General features: G+C 45.7%; 1 protein-coding gene across 10 annotated transcripts in view; it reads left to right on the top strand.

Annotated features, from left to right (window-relative positions):
* Nucleotides 1-9622: 9622 nt before the first annotated feature.
* The window catches only part of LOC139268618 (ubiquitin-conjugating enzyme E2 U-like), a 62559-nt gene continuing 48462 nt past the window's right edge, over nt 9623-23719 (top strand). For 4 of the 10 annotated variants that reach the window (XR_011594072.1, XM_070887053.1, XM_070887049.1 and 1 more), the window contains exons 1-4: nt 9887-10118; nt 12252-12403; nt 13485-13582; nt 17908-18000. Coding sequence is in view for 9 of the 10 variants with exons in the window: in XM_070887053.1 (XP_070743154.1) it covers nt 12312-12403; nt 13485-13582; nt 17908-18000 (283 nt within the window). In the remaining variant the exon portion in view is untranslated. Of the gene's footprint in view, nt 9698-9886; nt 10119-12251; nt 12408-13484; nt 13583-17907; nt 18001-23719 lie in introns of those variants that run through there. The other 6 variants (XM_070887051.1, XM_070887050.1, XM_070887046.1 and 3 more) reach the window with 5 other exon arrangements.

Below are 23719 nucleotides of genomic sequence, written 5' to 3'. Positions count from 1 at the left end.
TATTTTCCACATTGGAAACACCTCAACCCACTTCGAATGGCTATCAATTACAATGAACAATTGTTGTCCTTCTAACTCAGCAAAATCAATATGTAGCCTTTGCCACACCCTGGGAGGCCATTTCCAAGGCTGTAATGGTACTGGTGGTGGTTGCTTGCTTACCAATTGGCATGTCGTACACTGACTCACGATGTACTCTATATCTTTATCAAGACCTGGCCACCATAAATAACTGTGTGCAAAACTCTTGGTCAAACACATTCCCAGGTTCTGGTCATGGAGGTCTCCTAATAATTTGGACCTGAATTTATTTGGTATAACCACTCTTGCACCCCACATCTTTATCTACTGATAATTCATTCCTACGAATGAAGAATGGATGTGTATCTTTGTCTGTTACCTGGTTTGGCCATCCATTTGCAACATACTCATACACCTTTGACATCACTGGGTCACACTTGGTTGCTCTACCAATCTCTTCAGCTGTGACTGGCAGTTCATCAATGTATGAAAAATAAAACACTTCTTCCCTATTGGGTGTAACTTGTGATGGGGAAGGCAATCTAGACATTGCATCAGCATTACTGTGATCAGCTGATCGTCTGTATTCAATAACATATGTATATGCTGACAAAATCAAAGCTCATCTCTGCATTCAGGCTGCAGCTAATGTTGGAACTGGGGACTTTGGATGGAGGATTGCTGTTAGGGGCTTATGGTCCATAACGATGGTAAACTTACGACCATACAAGTATTTGTGAAACTTCTTGACCCCAAAAATTAATGCCAAAGCTTCCCTTTCAATTTGCGCATAATTACTCTCACTGGCACTGATAGTGTGTGAAGCAAAAGCAATTGGTCTCTCCTCCCCACTTCGTGATACATGAGAGATCACTCACTGTAAGGGGAAAATGGGAAGGCTTCTCCTCCCATGAGCGGGCTCCTTGATATAGAGGGTCGACGCTCGCCCCAACCCGTGTAACAGCCCCCGGAGTTAGCAGACAGAGACGAATGGCAAGGTATAATGATCTTTTATTATGAACATCCGGGAACACCTCTCATCACAGCCGCCTGTGAGTGGAGATGCTCTCCGAACAGCACAATCATACAACTTTTATACATTTCAAAAACCCCTCCGTTCCCTGTTCGGATCTCCCCCGATCTCTAATTGGACTACCTTATCAGTGCTATTTCTCTAATTGGACTACCTTATTAGTGCTACTTTGGATTGACATCCCAAGACCCTCGTGACCACCTTAGGCCGTGACTAGAATGACTTCATTAGGTCACAATTTGTTGATTCTCCTTGATGCCCGTGAGTCTGCCTCGAGACTCTTCGCAAGGTCTTATCAATGTCTGTTTAGCTTCTCACATCTTATTCTGTCGGAATATTATAGAAATGATAACTTCTGGAGCCTTGGTACTGGAATGTACAAGGCCTTATGGGTCGGTGCAGGAACCAGCACTTTAACCCTTGTCCATCTGGTACCCCATTGCCAAATTTCTCTTACAATTCCCCCCTTTTGGCCCTTGGCTATACGCCAAGCTGGCCATATTTCCCGATAACTATCTCCCTGTAGGCAAGTTCCAGATAGGTCCATTCACCTGGGTGGCCATCTCCCAAGCTTTGGGACCTCCTGAGACCTTTTCCGCAGAGTTATATAAGTTAAGTCCTTCTTGTAGGACTGCTTAAAGTTTCATCCCTTATGGCCTTAATCATAGTGTGTGCCCTGACGTATCGTTTGGCCCGTTTAATTCGTGCACAGGTTAGCCCTACCAGTTCCATCAGGACCAGGCCTTGTATTACTACAAGTGCATGTGATATAATTCTTATCCATGGGTGGATCTGAATATTAAATCCAATGTTCCACAGTTTTGAGTACCAAGGCTGGTTGGCCAGGATCGCGTTAGTGTCTCTTTGTAGGTTTGTCTATTTCTTCCATCAGCTGGATATTGCACCAATCGTTCCTCACTTAATTCGGGTATCTGTTTTTCTTGCGGTTCCCATACTGCCTCCTTGTACCCCTCTTGGAGCGTATTCGTGACCATTCCATGGATGATTTCCGTTGTCTCGGGATGGATGTGGTATCCATTTATGTCTAGTTTTCCCATGACCCTGAAACAGAAGTTAGGATTGGTGATGACACAGGGGGTGACTCCTCCCCTGGTCTTAATCGTCGGTTGGCTGCTCCTGTGCTCACGCACCAAATCTCCATTCCCTTGTGGAGCAGCGATTGTTTCGGAATCGTATTCGAGAGGAGTGATACTCAGCATGCATCCGTTTGTTTGGTGGAATCTGCAATCATCATTCGTCATTCGTGGCGTACCTCGACATAAAACCACTTGGTTAATTTTATAGCAGTCGGTTATGTCAATGCCTTTGGTACTATTGTTAATTTTAATCACCCGTCTGGCAGGCTGATGGTAACACAACCGAGTTTGGTTTCTTACATCACCGATATTATCGATCTGGTATAAGGGGTCTCCCTTTGTTACATCATACCGTGGTATGGACAACATAAATCCGATCATATTCACCCGCCTAGTAATACATCTGAATTTTGGCACCCATGTGTGACTATTCCTTCGTACCTCGCACGTGTTATTCATTTTTTTATCGAGAGTCCAATTGTTAAGTATGCCGTTCAGGATCCAATCTGGTATGTCCCCATTCTGGAGTTGCTCCAAGTTATGTTGTACTTCACTTAATCCAGGCCCCATACCCGGAGCAAACTATCTCAGCTTGTAATCGTTTACTTATGTCGTTCCCCATTGCGTGGATCATATTTATTGTCTTGGCATGCTTCTGTAATGTATGGGCCACCTGTAACAGTTCCCCTTCCACGCCATCTCCCAACCGCGCTTGTAGGGCTTGGTTATCCATGTCCCTCCCCAGTAAACCCCTCAAGATTTACATTAAGTTTTTAAACCGGTCGTCTATTGCATACAGGTCTATGGAATTCATCGTCGTAACCCCTGCCGCATAACCCGTGCCTAGTGTTTCCAGTATTCCCCTTTTTGTTCGACCTTGTCCTGTTCCCTTTCTGACATTAAATCTCAGGGTAGTGGATTCTGGGCCTTCGAGGATCCGTTGTGTCAGGTTCTGGTATAGACTTATAGTTTCATTCCCACAGAAGCTAGGAAGAATGATATCCATTAGGTTTAGGTTAAGTAGTCGCCCCAAATTATATCCTTTCTTTCGATTCTTTTATTACTAGCCCCCCTTTGGCTCCAGTCTTTATGGATGGGCTTATGGGGGGACTTGCGTGGTTGTGCTGGGAAGAGTTGTTGTCCCCAGGGTGATTGTCGGGGCAGCGGTAGGGCTTCCCAGGGTCCCTTTGGGCGTGTTTGGTGTCCCAGCCAGACCTTTATTGTCATCTTTCCTCCACACTCCATCCGCCCCCCTTTTTAGGTTGTATTCCTTCTTGTTTGCGCTGTGCATGATCAATACCGGCTTCTCTGTGTTATAACCGTGTCACGCTTCAGGACATACATCTTATATTCCAGAGACCTCCCTTGGTTTTCATTTTATCCTACTGGCCAGTTTTCCTAAACATCCTGGGGTCCCACCCCCCTTTTTGCTCCGTTCTGTTCCCACCCTTCTGTTTCTCTTGCGGGGTGGATTTGGCTGCTTGATTTGGAGCTGCGTCCGCCCAGGCATGAGCTTCTAGAACTGAAATTCCATCCAGTTGGATTTCTGCGCCCTTCCCCTTTTGGTCCTATGAACTTGCTCCTGTCCTCGGAATCTACTGGCGCCCATGGCATCGGCAGCCTGCTGCATTACAACCTTACTTAAAGCACTATACATAGCCATGCTCCAGTCCTTGGCTGCTGGGATGCATATTTCGGCAGTTAAATTAAACAAAGCTAGTTCATGTAGTTGTGTCTTTCCTGCGTGTGCTATATCTCTCGTAGTCCATCTGTATTATCCAGTGCTTACGTGGGCCTTAAGGTTCCCAGTATCCTGAGTCTCCAGAGTCGAAGTAGCCGCTGCGATCCCATCTCGGTGAGTGTTTTATCTGCAAATTTTAAACAGATAGCCTGGTCGTCACCAGGTATTAGGTTCTGGTCTACTCATCTTTTATCCATGCCTGTCGAGGTCACTCTGTGAAATCGGAGGTAAGGGTTAGTGGACTACACTTACCCACCGTGGGGTACATTGGCTCTATTGCCATAGATGATGGTACTATGGCTGCGCACTGCACTATCCGTCTGGTCCTATTTAAAAATCTCTTCCAGCTTATTTATCTTAGCTTTTAACTCTTGAATTTGTTTTGTTTGAGTATCTTTCTTTTATTTGTATCAGGCGAGTATTATTACATAGGCTAGTTCTGTTTTATTTTTATTCTGACTATCCCACCATTTCCTCCATCTGTCAGGTGAGTCTTTTTTATTCTATTAAGAAATCCAAATTAATAATGTCCAGTATAAAACAGCTGTCAATGGAAAGGGTTAATTCCTTTACAGGTTTGTAAGAAAGCCTAATGTCATTACGTGACTTCGCGTAATCATCCGAAAACATTTTTTTTGTCTTTGTGCCTTCAAAACTTGCTTAGAAATTAGGAATCCGTTAAAACAGCAGAAATCATTAGTAAAGCCGTCATAATAAAAGTCTTCTCATCAGGAAAGACGGCATTTTAGATTAAACTCCAATTTTTTTACAGTCCCGTTCACTGGGCAAATCTTGTGTTTTATTTCTCTCTTAGCACAAAATCTAAACTTCCGTGCCAGTTCCATTTTCTATAAGAATTTTAAAATTCAGTAAGGTTCTCTAATTCCCAGTTTTTTTCTTTCTGTGCTGAGTTCGCATAGCTTAGATCTTTTCTCCTTGTTATTTTCAAAACCCTCCTGCTTGTTTAGACTGTTCGGGACTTTTCTTGATAAACAATGTCCATTTTGGAAATCTTTCAAATTGCAGTGAAACTTTCTCGTAATTTAAAATCATTAAACCAATATCTTTTCACAGCCGATATCAACTAGTATTTAGTAAGTTATGTCTTTTTCCATCGCAAACACCCCTTTTTTTTGTCAGCACCTATTTAGTACGTTACGTCTTTTTTTTCCAGATCTCCTTTCTTCAAATTAGGTTTTGTATTTTACACGGAGGGCTCGTGTCTCTGTAAATTTGTTAATTTAAAATCATCAGACAATCGAAGACACTTTTTCTTTCAAATTCGTTTTGTTTTCTTTCAAAGTTGCGTCTTTATCTTTTTTCTTTTCTCCATAACTAGAACGGAGTCTAGCACGTAGGCTTTGAGGGCTGCTTGTCGTTATCTCAAATGTTCCAGTTTCAAGGCCGTTACAATGTCTTTTTTCTAAACTGCTAAGGCTTGCCATTTTAACATTTTTTCAAAAGTCCCTTTTACACCTTCGCAGATAGCTCACCACTCACCCAGGAGTTTGACCTGATCCCTGAAGGTAGTTCTAGATTGTTTCCAAACCTTTTAGTTTTATTTCTCTTTTTTTTTAAAGAGATCAGATTTAATTTAATATTTTTTTTTTAGTTTGAATCCATCTCAGTATTTTGCTGTGCCTTCTCTTAATATCATCCGAATAAATCCACACCTGCCTTTCTAACTTAAAACTTCCTACATACAGGACAACACTACAAAGGTTAAAAAAACTTTCACTCTGTCTGAAAAAGTGGATGGAACTAAAACAAACAGACAGCCCCCCCATTTTTCCAAACAGGCTTTCAGACACAGGAAAAATTCATTCCGCAGTCAAAAAATCACACAAGGACTCTCACTCAACGACAGACATTCACAAAAGTCTCTTTTTATTCAACAAAGCTTGTTAATTGTTTGGCCGGCTCTATTTTTTTTTGGATCCATATGTCACTTAAGATAGTCACTATCAGCTTTTTTATGGCATTACGTAGTTACGCAAGTTACAATTAATGATTGGTTTTATTCGCCTTTTTAATAGCCGTATTACCCATCTTCTTCGGGGCTATGAGGGTCTTGGGCACTCCCTTTAATTCGTGTTAGGTATGCAGGACGTTATTTATATCTATATGTCTTCCCTTGGCGCCGTACACTCGTACTGCCACGCTTTGAGTCAATATATCCTGTCACTGCGGGGACATCGTCTCCATGTCCTCACTCTCTTGTCCCTGCACCGTGCGCTCGTACCACTTTGGGTCAATAGACCCTCCCCTATATCTTCCCTTGCGTCGTACCCTCGCATGCCATGCTACCTTTACGCGCGCATTTTAGGATGCACCTTTTGACCCCCTTCTACCCCTAGATCGTCCCTGTCCTCCGTCTCCGTCCCTCCTGGTCCTGCTACAAATGGTTCTTTGTACAGATGTCCTTCCCTTGAGGTTTACAATGACACAGCTCTAACTTGAAGGGGGTAAATTAAAACATACTCACCCCAACAGCTGGGTCATTGTTTTGTTCGGGAAGTCCGTACCCTGCTCGCTGCACCAAATGTAAGGGGAAAATGGGAAGGCTTCTCCTCCCATGAGCGGGCCCCCTGATATAGAGGGTCGACACTCGCCCCAACCCGTGTAACAGCCCCCGGAGTTGGCAGACAGAGACGAATGGCAAGGTATAATGATCTTTTATTACGAACGTCCAGGAACACCTCTCATCACAGCCGCCTGTGAGTGGAGATGCTCTCCGAACAGCACAATCATACAACTTTTATACATTTCAAAAACCCCTCTGTTCCCTGGTAAGATCTCCCTAGATCTCTAATTGGACTACCTTATCAGTACTACTTCTCTAATTGGACTACCTTATTAGTGCTACTTTGGATTGACAGGCCAAGACCCTCGTGACCACCTTAGGCCGTGACTAGAATGACTTCATTAGGTCAGAATTTGTTGATTCTCCTTGATGCCCGTGAGTATGCCTTGAGACACTTCGCAAGGTCTTATCAATGTCGGAATATTATTGAATTGATAACTTCTGGAGCCTTGGTACTAGAATGTACAAGGCCAAAGAGAGGCCTTTTACCTCCTTATGGGTCGGTGCAGGAACCAACACTTTAACCCTTGTCCATCTGGTACCCCTAATGCCAAATTTCTCTTACACTGCCCCAACTCCATACGTAGAAGCATCACATGCTAGCTTAATCTCCTTAGATATGTCATAGTGAACTAACATGGTGCTCTCTACCAATTTGCTTTTACACTCTTTGAATGCTGTTTCACATTCTTTTGACCACTTCCAATGGAACTGTTTTTTCAAAAGTTCATTCAGTGGATGTAATACTGTAGCCAAATTTGGTAGAAACTTCCCATAATAGTTCAAAAGACCCAAGAATGAACAAAGTTCAGTGACATTCCTGGGAGTGGGTGCATTTCTAATTGCATCCAATTTTTCCATGGTTGGATGTAAACCATCTTTGTCTACTCTGTACCCTAAGTACTCCACTGAGTTTTTAAATAACTCACACTTACGAGCAGACACTCGTACTCTGTGCTTCTCTAGCTGTTTGAGGACTTAATTCAATATGTTATTATGAATTTGCCTATTTGGTGCTGAAATTAGTATGTCATCCAAATAACATACTACCCCTTCAATACCTTGCAAAATCTGGTTCATCACCTCTTGGAATATGGCAGGGGCGGAAGACACTCCAAACAGTAGCCTATTAAATTGATATAGGCCGAGATGAGTATTTATAGTCAAACATGACTTGGACTCCTCATTTAGTTCAAGCTGTAAGTAGACATTCGTAAGATCCAGTTTTGAGAAGATCTGACCACCTGTCAGTGTTGTATATTCGACAATGTATTGGGGACATTACCCTCTAGAATCTGGTTTACGGTTACTTTATAATCACCACACAATCTTACCTTACCATCAGACTTAGGTACAACAACAATGGGTGTAGCCCAATTACGTCGATCTATCTTACAAATAATGTTCTCAGTCTCTAGACTTTTGAGTTCTTGCTCAACTTTCTCCTTGAGTGCATATGGTATGGAAAATGGCTTGTAGTAAACCGATCTGGCGTCCTTCTGTACCCTGACACTCGCCTTGAAACCTTGGATTGGACTGCCTGTTTCGCAGAACACCTTCGGATACTTCTTGATAACCTCATCTGTTGATGAAAATCTCGCTTCCACAAAGAAAATCTTACTACAATCCAGCTTCAGTGAGCTCTATCAATTTCTTCCTAGTAAGGCAGACTTGTCTCCTTTCACTACTATTACAGGCAAGTTCTGAAATTGATCTTTATATTTCACCGGTACGGTGATACGACCTACCACAGGAATTTTCTCTCCCGAGTAGCCTCGTAGCTCTATCTTGGATTTCTCCAGTTGGAAATCTCGCAATTTGTCGAGGTACAGCGACTCCACTACTAGACTCATGGATGCACCCATGTCAATTTCCATTGGTATCCTGAATCTCGCAACATCTATGTGGATTTTGATGCTTTCCGAATTGCTGTCCGTTAACCTCGTGCTCCTGATGACTGTAACTCTAACATCCCTTCGTCCTGTTGTTGTTCTTCCATGCTATGTAGTCTCTTGGGATTTCTATTCATAGCTTTGAACGCTGGACTCATAGCTTTGGAAGCTGGTTTACTCTTCAGTTGGCATGCCTTCGCAAGATGCCCAGTTTTTCTGCAGAAGAAACACTCTGCCTTCACGTATGGACAACCTATAGCATGACTTCGATGCTCTGTTAGAATTTCCAGTTTCTTAGACTTTGGGCCCCCACCGTCCTTTACTTTGAATCTGCAGGTGATTTACCTCGGTTGACTGACAACCGTAATTTTTATTTAATTCTCGGGAATATTGTTCGGCCATGCCCATCGACCTCACTGTCTGACAAGCAATCTCAAAAGTCAAGTCATCCGTCGTCAATAACTTCCTTCTGATCACATCATTTTTCACGCCACAAACAAAACGATCCCGTAATGCTCGGTTTTGAACGTTTCCAAAATTACAGTGCGTCGATAGCTTTTTTAATGCTATGATGTAATCACTGATACTTTCATCAGCCTTTTGATTCCGAATCCAGAAACGATAGCGTTCAGCAATTTCTAATGGTTTGCGGTTATAGTGCTGCTCCAGCTTCGTTAAAATCTCTTTAAGCATTGTGTCCTTTGGCTCGTCAGGCACAAGCAGATTTACAAGGATTTCGTACAATGCCGGATCCGCCTCCGATAAGAATATCGCTTTCTTATGTTCCAACGCAGCCCGATTCTGGACTGCATTGTCCGGAACTTTGATTATGTTATTTGCAGTGAAATACATTTCTAGCCGATCCAAATACGCTTTAAAGCGTTCCCAGTCGTGTCTATATTCCCCCAAATGTCCGATTACACCTGCCATTTTAATCTCTAGCTGTTCACACACCATGTGCTGTATTTTACCTCGGATTTTGTAGGTTTTTTCCAAAGACAGAAACTTCCAACGTCTCTCTGTCGGCTGGCTGAATCCTTCCCCAACAAAATTTAAGCTTTAAATCCTCTGAAAAATCCCATCCTCGTTGCCAAATGTGATATATTCACAGAACACAGCACACACAGCTTCCTACATGGCAGGCAGCTCTCTCGGAAGCCTCCGGAATCTGCCTGGTTCTGTTTATTATTAACTCTGCAGTTGCAGTACACAATACGTCCACATCCACAGTGTGGAGCTACATTACAAGCTTACAGACATTACAATAACATTATGCGGTTTGTGTTTACCATTGGAACCCTCAGATTATAATTGCTCGATTGGAGACAGGTTTGGTGGTGCATTTTGCGTTGTGTTGATATTTGTTTAGGAGGAATTAAGAGCTAGGTTTGATTGGAATTAGAGATGTGCTTAGAGTCAATTCCGGCCAGCCACATCCTGCACTTTATTTACGGTGGTTTGGGTCTCTGGGCCGCACTGACAGATTGGGACCTCCTCCTGCCGGAAGAATCAGCCACTCGTTGCCTGGCAACCGACACAACACTTCCGGTGGTCGCGCAGCGCCGAGTTCGGGCAGCGAATTTCGGGCAAGCGACCCTGGAAACTGTGGGAAGGAGCGGGGAACTCGCGGAGTCAGCGCGCGGCCCGAGCGGCGAGCGCTGTTTACTGAAGCGGCCCGCAAGCCAGGCGGCGATTACTGCAGGTTTCCGCTTATATTCAATGCGCTTAAACGTCAACCGTTCATTGCTCGGTAAGATTGCGTCCATCACAAACAATCGTTTCACATCGGGGTCGCGCCCGTAGAAAGGCGACCTCTTTAAACATTGTGCAAAGTTCTATTTTCGTGTCGATAAATCTGTTGTGGACAGACCGGGCTGGCGATCGGAATGGACACAACTCACAGCTCATTCAGCAACTGGGGAGTAAATTACCCTCAGTGTCCCCTGCCCCCCTCAGTGCATCCCACACTTACCCTCAGTGTCTCCACAACCCCCTCAGGCCCCCCCCCACACTTACCCTCAGTGTCCCCTACCCCCTCAGTGCCCCCACATTTATCCTCAGTGCCCCCACATTTACCCTCAGTGCCCCCACACTTACCCTCAGTGCCCCCCACCCCTATCAGTGTCCCCCCACACCACCCCTCAGTGCCCCCAGACCCCACTCAGTACCCCCTACATTTACCCTCAGTGCCTCCCACCCCCCCCCCCCCCGCCTCAGTGATCCCACATCTGCCCTCAGTTTCCCCGACATCTGCCCTCTGTTCAATGCCCCTTACACTAGCAGAGAAAGAAGTAAAGAATTTGCATTTATATAGTGACCATCACCACACAGGCTCCCCAAAGCACTTCATAACCATTTAAGTACTTTTTGAAATATAGTCACTGTTGGAACGTAAACTTTTAACAAAGATGTTTGAGAATTACATCCACCAGCTTGTGTCATGTTGTGTGGTGCAACACCTTGAAACTCTTTCTGAAGCTGGCTTTTAAATATTATTGATAGAGATTTTGAGGATGGGAAGTGGAGACCAAAAAATGGCCCGAGTGTTGGCCCTCAAAATGTCTTTTAAATCATGAACATGAGCTTCTTATAATTGCCAAATTAAAAGGATTTTCTATGCAGCATTGAGTTGCTGAATGTTAGCAGGTCACAGAATTGCCAAGGAGACAGGTGCATGTTCTGTTGCATTTAGTTCTCCATCAGAAGCTTATTGAGTGGAGGTATGGTGAGCAGAGCCTGCAAGGTCACAGTTGGGGTTAGTGGGGTGTGAAATCACAGCGCAGAGTCATGTTTTGGTCTTTGAAACCTACTGGCAGTCAGCTTTACGGGTACTGATGGTTTGGGAACAAGCCATGCCACCTGCAAAAGTCAGGCAGAGATAGGGGATAAAAATACAATGGGAAAGAAGGAATCTTACCCCAAAATACCTTCAAAAATAAAATAAAATAGATCTCGAGCTAGAAATTGATCTTTTGGTGATACCTGTAGCAGGTTCTTGTCGGCATTTTCCACTAAAAATACTGTTTAAAAATACCGCTATTTTTTAAAGGGGTAAAATTGGCAACAAAATGCACCCGGCGGTAAAAATCGGCGCTGCTTGAGGATTTGCTGTGGAAACCACAGTCATCATCAACATTAGCCCGAGGCCGATTACCGCTAAAAAGACAGACCCTGGGAGGAGGGAAAACACACACAAAAAAATAGGAAAAAACAAAAAATCAAAAATCACAAAACATTTACAAGACCCTTAACTAAGTAATCACTGCAAAAGAATGAAAAAATAAAGACTTTAACTTACCTTTTTTTGCAGGTCTTCATACTTACCACTGTTTCTGAGGCTGCAATGCAGCTTTTTACCTGGTGGTTTTTTTCTTCCTAACTACGGGTGCACCAAATGACCAATTTTAAGCGGTCACATTTCTTTTGGTGTTGTACAATGGCAGTCCACTTTTCAGCAGTATTTCAAAACTGCCGGCGCACAACTTTGGCCAATTTAGGTGAGTACCCTTTATCATCAAAAAAGGCAAAATATCGCTGAGAAAACAGGTGCAAGGCTGGTCAATTTCTAGCCCAATGTATTCACAACACATGGGAGAATAGCATAGCTATTCAGATTACATGATGCCAGTCCATCCCTGTGCAAGCTCTCAGTGCAAAGGTATTAAACTAGATAACTTCCTATGATTAGATAACCAGGTTTGCACAAGAACTCCCAAATGGCGTCTGGCCACTTTAAACAGCATCACTTTGCACTCTATTCCTCTCCTATTATAACCTATTAGCAATATTGTTTGGTTTTACATATTAATTACATTTAATTAATTTGTTTATATAAGATTATTGTAAAATATTAAACTGTGCTTTCTGATTTGTTTCTGCAAAGGTGGAGGAAGGATAAAATGTCTTATTTTAAACTTATGTGATTGAGAAGATTATTCATTTGATGAATAGTCATCAGCCTGCGAGGCCATGCAGTCCAAGGCTTACTTGTTACTGGAAAGGGAATATATGCAACTTCAAGAATCTAGATTCTTTGTAAGTAAGTCTCAATAGTTTACTGTATTAGTTGATCTTTCGTGACAGGAAATGCTGCACAGTCTGCTTTGCCTCATTTTTCTCCCTCAAAATTGTCACAAAATCTGGGGGTCAGAGCAAAGTCATTTGACTCCCTTTTGATTTATCTCATCTGTCACTTTCCGACCATTTGGGTTCCCATATTTTGTCAACTTGATCTCCTGAAGCATTGCTCACGGACAAAAAATAATTGTTTTTCTCTCCCTGTAACTATTTCTGTTTGTCATCCAGTCTTGAAATATTTTTCCCACTCGATCTTTCAGTCTCTCTTTGTTTGTGTTCCTCATGGTTTTTTTACTTGTTGCCTCTGTATTTCTGTTTGTCTGTAATCTTGTTCCTATTCTTTCTCTGCCTGATTCCATCGGTCTTTCCTTCTTCTGTTCCTATCTCGGCCACACTATCATTACACCTCATACACTTTCTCTTTGCCTTTGTATCTCCCAACCTGTCTTGCACACACAGTTTGATGATGACTAAGGTTAGTGTTTTGTTTGGTTTTGTGCTGGTTGATTTTTTTTTTAATTGGTTGCATTTTAGGGACTAAAAAATTTGAACTAATTGATGCAATATGGAAATAATTGTTTGTCGACTGGCTCAGTGAAATTTAAGTCAATGAGCATTCTTTGTGCAAAATTTGAGCACATAGAATACAGACACATAGAACTTGTTTTCCTATGTTTTACAGATATGGACTGGACACTGTTTAAAAATATAGATTAACTAATGCATAAATGTTACTGATAAACAAGATTTTCAAGATATACAAGGACACTTATTTCCCTGCCTTTACCCTTTGCGTTCCTAAAGGCAGTGATTGATGCTGAGGTACAGTACAGCTATCTTCCAACACCTTGTTTAAGTGGTGGCTCTTCTCATGTGAGCCAGGACAGTAAGTATAGGCAGCTTTACTATGGAAGGCATCACAATTGAGCCCAACTGGGCGTCACTGGATGTTGAGTGGAAACTGGAGGGGGGCAGGAGGGAATCCAAATAAATCAAAGTGTCTTTGAAGGCATACGGCTGCTTTAATAATACAATAAAGTTTTATACAACTGCAGGGCATTACCGTGTCCCCGGTCAGAGAGGATCTGTTAGAGTGGGTGGCCACAGTGCAGGGATTGAAAGATTCTCTCTGGGAAGGTAAGTGATGAGCTAAACTTCATTCATTTATTATTTCTGAAAATTCATGTATAGTAGAGAGCAAAAAACATTGTGTTTCTACATCAGCAGATGTTGTCAATTAATAATTTAAATGAAAAGTCCATAAGAGCCTGGACGTCTGTTTCAGATCTTCAGCTGTTCCATAATTACCCAGTATTTCTTCCTGTCTGTGCAGAGTTTTCAGTTCTAATAAATCTGAGCTTTTTCACATCCTCTTTTCTTTCATTTTTTTTGTAATTGATAAATGAGATAGTAAATTCACAAAGCATCATTTTGGAGCTAAATGGGTGGCAGATGGGTTTGAAATTGCAAAGGAAATTCCATTCTGAAGGAAACCATTTTAACAATTCATTATAAGTTTTTATTGTTTTTTTGCACAAACTATCATTATTTTTGCCATTTTTTTCCTCTTTGTTTTTGTACCAATTTTCTCCCCTGCCTTTTCCTGTCCTGAAGTCATTGACTTCTTACTAGATTTTTGTTCCACAGGCAATGGTTATCATCTGTATCATCTTGCTAAATAGCAAGTGTCACCAGGTTATTCATCCATTGTGGCAACACCGCTGAGCTTGATGCTCCCCTATCTTGATGTCTCTCCTCTCTCTCTCTTCCCCTCTCCCCCACTCTCCCTTCCCTCTCTCTCCCCACAGTCTCTCTCTCTCCCTATGCTCTCTCCCCGTGCTCTCGCTCTCTCCCCACGCTCTCTCTCCCTCGCCGCACATGCTCTCTCCCTCGCCGCGTGCTCTCTCTCCCTCACCGCGCTCTCTCTCTCCCTCGCTTCGCTCTCTCTCTCCCTCGCCATGCTCTCTCTCTCTCCCTCGGCGTGCTCTCTCTTCCTCGCCGCGGTCTCTCTCTTCCTCGCCGCGCTCTCTCTCTCCCTCGCCCGCACTCTCTCCCCCTCGCTGCGCTCTCTCTCTCTCTCTCGCCGCGCTCTCTCTCTCTCCCTCGTCGCACTCTCTCTCTCTCTTCCTCGCCGCGCTCTCTCTCTCTCTCTCCCTCGCCGCGCTCTCTCTCTCTCCCTCGCCGCGCTCTCTCTCCCTCACCGCGCTCTCTCTCTCTCCCTCGCCGTGCTCTCTCTCTCCCTCGCCGCGCTCTCTCTCCCTCGCCGCACTTTCTCTCTCTCTCCCTCGCCGCGCTCTCTCTCTGTCACCGCGCTCTCTCTCCCTCCGTCGCCATGCTCTCTCTCTCTCCCTCGTCGCGCTCTCTCTCCCTCGCCGCGCTCTCTCTCTCTATCCCTCGCCGCGCGCTCTCTCCCTCGCCGCGTTCTCTCCCTCGCCGTGTTCTCTCCCTCGCCGCGTTCTCTCCCTCGCCGCGCGCTCTCCCTCCCCGTGCGTCTCTCTCCCCGCGCTCTCGCTCCATGCACTCTCTCTCCCTCTCCATTCTCTCTCCCCACTCTCTCTCTCTCTCTCCCACTCTCTCTCTCCCTCTTCCCCATTCTCTCTCTCTTCCCCAGTCTCTCCCCCCCACTCTCTCTCCCCATCTCTCTTTATCACCATCTCTCTCTCCCCCTCCCCCCCATCTCTCTCCCCCCCCATCTCTTTCCCGCCCACACTCTCTCTCTCTTTGCCCTACTCTCTCCCTCTCTTCCCTATTCGCTTCCCACTCTCTCTCCCCCACTCGCTCTCCCCCACTCTCTCTCTTCCCCACTCTTTCTCTTTCTCTCTCCCCCACTCTCTCTCTCTCTCTCTCCCCCACTCTCTCTCTCCCCACTCCCCCCGCCCCCCCCCACCGCCACTCTCTCCCCCCTCTCTCCCTCTAAGCAATTGTCACTGGATACTGATCAGAAGCGGGAACCCATGCTGATTTTCTCCTCTCTAATCCAGGACCAGTGCAATCAGTTGTAGCTCTGCTACAGTCACTGCAACTGAGATCAGTTAACCCAGCACAGATTGAACTTGGGACCTTTGCAGTTTGTATTGCTCAGCAACTTACTGCCTGAAACAGCTGGACCACCTGGAGAGCCTATCATTTCTTTATTAAATTATTTTTATGTTGAACTTTGTTGTCAAAGTTAAGTATAATGTTTAAATGTAACAGTATGTTTGACTTACAAACTGTAGGCCTCCTGATGGCTCACTTATTGAGGGCCGTGCCCAGTGTGGAGATAAGCTCTACAAACAAGAAGGTCTCAGGTAATCGCAATTCAGGTGATATTAGGGGCACTGTATTTGTCCTTACTGCTTCCAAGCTCAGGAAAAACACGCCCTCCTGAACATTATCCACTGACCACTACTGGAAAATAAGAAGGATGTTGAGTGAGGAGGATAGGATCATTGCAGGCGTGGCTTTGTAGCCCTGCCAAGGTCAAATAGTCTGTTAACACTCACAGTCCAGGCTGACACATGGAAATTGGTCACTTGGGCAAAGTATCAGAGGGCACGCAGTGCCCAATAGAACTTTTCCCTGCATGTGTCAGTGCCTTCAGGAGTGGCGGGAAGAAAAAGAATAGCAAAAAAAGATTGGGATGCCATGGTGGCACAGGACATTACACACTCCACCTGCAAGTGGTGAGATATGGAATTATATCTTGACCTACTGCACCACTAAATTCTTACGAGCCAAAATACCCCCCCGCCCAACTGAAAGTAGGCGCACCTACCGGTTCTGAAGATCAGAGCAATATTGAGGACATTTTTAAAAATTATCTCCGGGCGGTGTTTGGGTCGGCTACGGGGCAGAAGTGCGTGTGGAGCAGATTGGATGCTGTCATCAGCGCTGCGCTGATGATGTCAGCATGACGTGGACGTGCCGCGTCGCGTCGTGCTGATGCGTCACAACATCCCTCCCCTTCAGTTAAAGGGGAGGGCCGCTGCGAGCTCTGCATTAACTTCAGTGGTGCCCACTAGGCCACCAGGGAGGGTTTCGGTCGGGCCAGTAGCCCGGTACCTAAGAGAGGGTGTCAGACTGCCTGTTGGCAGCCCGGCCGAACCCGTGGCCGTCATTGTCGGGCCGAACTCGGAGTCGGCCGACAATTAAAATAAAATGGTGGACGGGGCAGTGCGCCCTCCCCTTTAAGGGTGGACGCACTGCCCAGCCAGTGGAAACTTCCCGCAGGGGAAAGCAGTCAGTGGCACCGACCAGCTGCCGATCTGCTCCCGCAGGGCAATTTCCCTCGTGAAGCGGAAAGGAATCGCCTCTTAGAGGCGGTAATGGACCTTAAGGAGGAGGGCAATTTCGGCGCCTTAATCTCCACTTGCTAAGCTAGCAAGCCCTGGTGCTTCTGTGCATCATGGAGGGTAACATCTGTCTTTGTTCACCTCTCGTAGACCTCCTAAGGGCAGCATCAGAATTGAATTGGTGGAGATTTGGGAGCAGGTCTAGTTTCTCCGTTTTCATCAGTTATCAAGTGACACCAACAAGTTAGGAGCAAAGGAAATACAATTTGTAAAAGAGTGGGCTCATGCCTTACAACAAAAATTGCTGAAAGATTTTGGTCCTGATTCAGTTTGGGAGGAATAGTTAATCACTGTCAGATACAATGAGAAGTTAAATGAATTAAAATCATGTTGTTGTGCTCTCTGCAGGTGTTCTGAATTAATGCTGACAGGAATAAATTGAATAAAAATGAAGTTCTTCAAGTACCTGTCAAAATCAAGTCACTCAGGCAGCTCTAGTTGCTACATTGATTCCCATTCTGTACTTTGTAATCCCTGTTGAAAGACTGCTGAAATGTTGACTGTGTGCAGGTGCAATGAAAAGAAACTCTTGTTTTATTAATGTGCATTGAATATAAAAAGAATGTACTTAGAAAATCTAATAATTCAACGTATGTAAGATTAATTTAATTCAAAGCTTTCCCAATGATTCAGCTGACAAAGGGACTAACCAGTTTGGGAAATCCTAAAATGTGCTGTTAGCTGATCTCAACTGGGTGGCACAATCTGCCTCACTGTTCCGACTCCTGTTCACTGCCTGGTGCCTCCTGCTGGAAAGTGTGCATGCTGGGTGAGGACAGGACTGGGTGCAGCTGTGGTGCCTTCCACAGCTAAATCACCTACCTACGGAATTCTGGTGGGGTGTCATTTGCATCACTCTCTGGAGAGGAGGCATTGTTTAGACAGGGTGTTGCACTTTCAGCAGGTAGCAGGGTTCCTTCAAGAGTATGACAGTGAAGATGGCATTTGTGTTCCTTTATATTAATCCCATGGGCCGACATGAACAGAAAAGATTCGCATTCAAATAATGTTCAGATATTATCTGATCACAGAAACACAGCCCCACAATCCTGCACTTCAAACCTCTGCTCTTATCCTCCTTTGTGCCAGAATTTCTTGTTAACTAAAACATTTTTCTGCTTCATTTAGGTGCTATCCTTCAACTTTCTTTGAAATATACAGAAGATTACAACTCAGTCCCTCCAGTTGTCATTTTCAATACCGTTCCATTTCATCCTAATGGTGAGTAACTGCAAACAGTCTTTTAAAAGATTGGTTTACCTGGGAACAACATATTCTCAGCAAGAACTGTTCAGACTATGATGATTAACATTTAAAAAAAATAACTGGATAGTTATCTGTTTTGGGAATAGGATTGAGGTAGATGAAGAATGAGTTGATTAAATACTTCATAAGACACATTGGAGCCTGTGTTGCTGCGAAGAGGAAGGAACGTTGTCCATGGAGAGCAGTAGGCTATTGTAGAGATGTAACGATCGATGACTGTTCTGGAGTTTTTGCCTCCATTAGAGACCAGGGAGTATTTTGCAGAGCATACTTAAAGATTAAATGGGTGTGGTAGAGTCCATGGCTAGAACCTCCACTCTTTTTGCATGCTTAACACCCACTTAACATCCATTTTACTGCTGAAATGAAGTATAACGCCCATATATCACCCATTTTGGCACAAAATGGAAACTGACGGGCATTTTTAGGAAACTTATCGCCGAGCGTTACTTTCCCGATGTGCTTAATGCTGGGGAAAAATATTACCGCCCGACCATCTTTTTTTGGGCGCAATCATCAGAATGGGCGAAATCAACGCCCATAATATCGCCAGCGTTACTTTCCACATGGAATTAATGCCGAGATTCAATAATACCGCCCATGTATTTGTCATAAAGAGCACATCTGGCAAAACTAACGTCCAGGAGATCGTCCACCATCACTTTCACCACCTCGCACACATATCGCCCACAATATCGCTCGCCCAAAAAAACGCCCAGAAAAGTGGAACTGTTCTGAACGAACGCCAGCGGTGTGACTGGCATTTTTAACATCTCACTCTTACGTGAGGAGCTAATATCTGAATGATTTGCCTGAAAGAGCATTGATATGAGTGACAACGCTGACACACTGCTGTGTATGTGCAGCTCAGATCTCAATGGTGCCCATCACCTTGGTGCCAGTTAACGTTAACGTTGATTGATGTTAAGTTGTATTTAACCCTTTCATGTTAAGGAATCACCAATGTGTAATGGTGCAGCTAGCTGAGACAATGCGCAACAAGGTTATGTTCAATAACAAAAATGTTATACCAACATTGGTCTGAAATCATAAGTATCACAGGCAATAACACCCAACCCCCGCCCACACCCCACTTTTTCCACCATTGACATCAATCAAATGTTCAACATGTTCAGCAACACAGAATACAAAGACAAAGCAGGAGAGTGGTCCCCAGCCCCCATTCATTACAACAAATTGCATACACCCAGATGGAGATATACCACAGCCATCACCTGCGGACATCCACCTCACTTTTCTTCCCCCCTCCCCTTCTTCTCCCTACCTCTACCCCTTCCCCTCCTCGCTCCACGCGCCTAGCTGCAGAGCTCCTCAGGCGGTGCCTCATTAGGGGGGATGAAGGCACATCCGGTCGTTGCACGGGTACGGCAGCGGGGGGTGCCGAGGGGGCAACATTCTCTGATGCCTAAGCAGGATCTTGGTCCTTGCTCTCGTTCGCAGTGGTGGTGCGGAACCTAGGGGTGGAGTGCCATGTTTGGGGACCACTGGGAGGCCTGTGGCAGCAGTGTTCCTGGCTATCGCATCCAGGGCCTCCGCCATCCGCGGAATGTACTCGATCATGGTGGCCAGCTGTCAGGATATGTCCCCCAATGCTTCGATGAGCTGGTCACCAATGTCTACAGTCTTCCTGGACAACTATACCATCTCTCCGCTGTCATGTGGCGCTCATGGAGTAGACCTGCCATGTCCATGAGACCTCTGCGGGGTCGGCGCATCCTGGGGACAAATGGGGTGCTCTGTGGCGAGGTGCTTGGGGCCGGTATCTCCAGAGTGGAGGCGGGAATGACCGGAGGGCCACTAGATGGCCTTGGGGTGGAATGGCTTCTGGAGCGTGGCGATGCAGGTTTCTCGAAGTCCGCGCTCTCCCCGTGGAGAACAAACCCAGCGGATTGACGGGCGAGAATCGGAGCTCCTCAGCACCAGATGTTGGATCGTCTGGAGAGTCGGGCCCCGCGCCCCCACCTTCTGGCCTCTGTGGTCTTGCCTTGGGACGTGCTGCTGGCTGAGCTGCAAAACACAAATGAGGTTATTAGAAGAGAAGGTCACAAGGTGAGTCCAGCGCTACACAGCATATGCACGATAAAAGCACCACCGCTCTCAGAATCATCGCAGACATCACATTTCATAACCATCAACACATTTGCATTCCAATGATTTTCATTTGGACATCATTATTTCTATCACAATTTTAGAAATCATCTGTCATATATGATTGTTCGGATATGAGTGGGTGTGGCATCTATTGACTTTACATCACGCAATGGTGTAAGCTTTACTCACGTGGCATCACTCAGGGTCTGCAGATGCGTCCGTGGCTGTCTGGGGGTGCTTCCCCACGAGAGTGAGCACCCGCTCCTCCATCTCAGTGATGTCACTGGTGACTGGTGCCCCCCCACCCGTTCGCCTCTGCTCGGACCTCACCGTCGATAGCTTCTTCTGTAAAAGGTGACAGGATGACATGGCATGAGATCATTGTGTGAAATCATTGCTAGGTACTGTCACAGACACTGATACAACACATAACCGACAGATGTAATCATGATTATTATGAAAATTATCATTCTTTACCTAAAGACGTACACCGTGACTGCAGGCTTTGAGTAAAACATTCCCGGTAAAAGTGAAAGACCTCACATCTGATGATAGTCACTCATGACTGTTACAAATCAAATTATATAAATACATAAGTACACGTAAATCAATGTAATACTTACTCTTGCGGATCCAACAAGGTCGTTCCATCGTTTGCGGCATTGGTTGCCCTCACGAACTTCGATGGTCGCCGACGAGACCACCTCTGCTATCTCGGTCCATATCTTCTGGTAGGCCTTTGGGGTGGGCTTCCCACGCCCTCCCTGTGTCAAATCACCTCAGCGTGACTCGACCTGCTGCAGGAGGGAGGCATTTGCCTCGTCCGAGAACCTCCTGGCTCTTTTGCGCCCTCCAATGTGCTCCTCTCCCACCTCACTGTTCTCTCCAGCGTCATGCTGTGATGCCTCCTCCTCGCTCTCCATTATAGGCCAAATTCGGACAAATATGTGGCTGATAACAGCTACTTTTTGTTTGCCTACTTGCTGTGAAGCTCTAAAGTCTCCCTCCTTCCTCCCAAAGCAGCCACACCACACCCAGACATGCCTTCAGTCCCTCTGAGCTCCCTCTTTCTCTGTCTCCTTTTCTGCGCATGTCATTGTTATGTATGCATGCTTGTATTGTATATGATGTCTGTAACACTGAATGTACCTTACACTGCACACACCTTACCTGTACACCAGAGGGTGCTGCTGCTGGAGACCTAAGGGTTACCTGCACACTGCCTCGTGGAGTCATTACCAAAGGTGCCTACATACGCAATAACTTAGCGACGAGGTCACGAACTACACGCTCAGCATGTCGAATCTCAGCAACTTTCAGCAATTTACCGATGGGGAAGATTGGGACGCTTTTGTAGAAAGATTGGAACATTTCTTCATAGCCAACGACCTGGATGGGGACACACTGGCTACACTACCGAAAAAGCGCAGGGCCATCCTGCTTAGCAGTTGTGGGCTCATCATCCATTGTCTCATCAGGGACTTGCTAGCCCCGGAGTAGACAACCACCAAGAACTATGAGGAACTTGTAACACGAATACAGGAGCAACTAAAACCAAAAGAAAGCATCCTCACAGCCAGGCACCGGTTCTACACTTACCGGCAACCCGAAGGCCAAGAATTACTAAGTATGCTGCACATTTAAGAAGACTAGCTGCACCGTGTGATTTTGGAGACCACCTTAATGAAGCACTAAGAGACATATTTGTCATCGGAATCGGCACCAGGGCCTCCTACACAAATTGCTTTCTGCAGACATCACAGTCATCCTGCAGAAAGCAATTCAAGTGAGCCAGGCTTACATGGTTTCAGCCAGCGACTCCAGACAAATACTGACCCAGGACTCTAAACCGGCGAGCGCAGTGCACCGCATGGACAAAATGCTGCCCCGAGTCCCGCAACCCTGAGTCCGCCACATGGGGCAAACCGGATGGCCCCGTGCTGGCGCTGTGGAGGAAACCACAGGGGCAACCAGTGCCGCTACAAAGACTATACATACAAAGGCTGCAAAGAAATAGGGCACCTTCAGAGAATGTGCAGAAAAAGCTTTACTCACCGCGTCACCGAAGTGTTGGCTGATCACTGGGGCTCCGAAACAGATGGAGATGAAGCAGCTCAACCCCTGGAAGAAGAGTGTGGAATTTATACCTGCTCCACCGAAAATTATCCGTGGACGATGGAAGTAGTCTCAGTTTCCATGGAGATCGACACAGGGACAAGCCAGTCTGTGATGAGCCAAAGACCTTTGAAAACATTTGGATGAATCCCGCCACTCGACCAAAACTGACTCCTGTCCAAGCGAAGCTGCTCACCTACACCAAAGGTAAAATCCAAATCGTTGGCAGCGTGGACGTCCAGGTCTCCCAGGGCGGTGTGTTGAACAGACTCCCCCTGTGGATTGTTGCCAGCGATGGTCCCAGGCTGCTGGGAAGAAGTTGGATGAACCCGGTCTAAATCAGTCGAAGTGGCGACGGCCTCTGGGCTCCAGCAATCGACATCGAACATGGATCCGTCGTTGCATCTAGAGATCCCACTAACTAGCTCGACTGCTCGGTGAAATCTCCAGGACCACACCGCGGTGAAATCTCCAGGACCGAAAACCCAAACTTTTCCTTCCGGGCCGGGGCAGGACTCCAAGAGGCGAAAATCATCGAGAAAGGTGGACTCCCGACGTCCATGGCCGAACCTGAGGAAGAAAAGACCACCACAGCCTCCCTGGAGGAGAGCCAGATGATGGCTGCCGCACCACGAGGAGAAGAACCTGCAATCAAAATGGCCGTGACCAGACTACGAGGGGCAGCATTGGAGGAGCGACACCAAGCGGCCAATCGGATTGGAAGGTTCCCTTAAAGGAGACTAGTAACCAAAAAAATTTAAAGGAACAGTTTCAACATAAAGATGACAGGGACTTTAAAGCTAAAAATGCAGTAAAAGGGTGCAAGTATGATAATGTAACCATGAATTGTGATGCTGGTGTAACTAATGTGAAAAATGAAATGAATGCTTGTGTAAGTAAGGTTAAGAACAAGCTTGTTATGTGTGATGATTATGACAGAGAGTTTGAAATGTCTAATGTAACCATGTCTGGTGGAACCACAACACCAAAAAGTGATGCAAATGCTGTTATTAACAATGTAAAGGCAGTCAATAATGTAGGCTCAACTATGAATGACTAGAGCCATGGTGTCATGTATACAGGTAGAACACTGTTAAAGGACACTGGGTTCTACAGGGACCATGCAAATGCTAGAGGAATCCTCCCTAGGGAGACCCCCAGGTCCAGCCTGGCTACCAGATCATGTAGCCTGGACCTTTGGAACTGGTGTGATGCCCCAGGAAGGACACACGCGCAGACCCACTACAGGGACAGTAGTCAATGGGCAGCACAGCCACCACCACTGGCAACCTGCCCCAGACCAGCCCTACACCCCCTGGCCACGAGGGCCAACAATAGGAGCGAGAGGCCAATACCCTCCAATGCCCTCTTTCCTGGCAAACCATGGGATGACCAAAATCTCATCCCAATTGGAGGACAAGGAGCCCACACAGTCCTGTGGCCCTGC

The sequence above is a fragment of the Pristiophorus japonicus genome, chromosome 8, assembly GCF_044704955.1.
Source record: "Pristiophorus japonicus isolate sPriJap1 chromosome 8, sPriJap1.hap1, whole genome shotgun sequence".
NCBI lineage: Eukaryota > Metazoa > Chordata > Chondrichthyes > Pristiophoridae > Pristiophorus > Pristiophorus japonicus.
The sequence above is the reverse complement of the archived record's forward strand: the minus strand, read 5'-3'. Positions and strand labels throughout refer to the sequence as shown.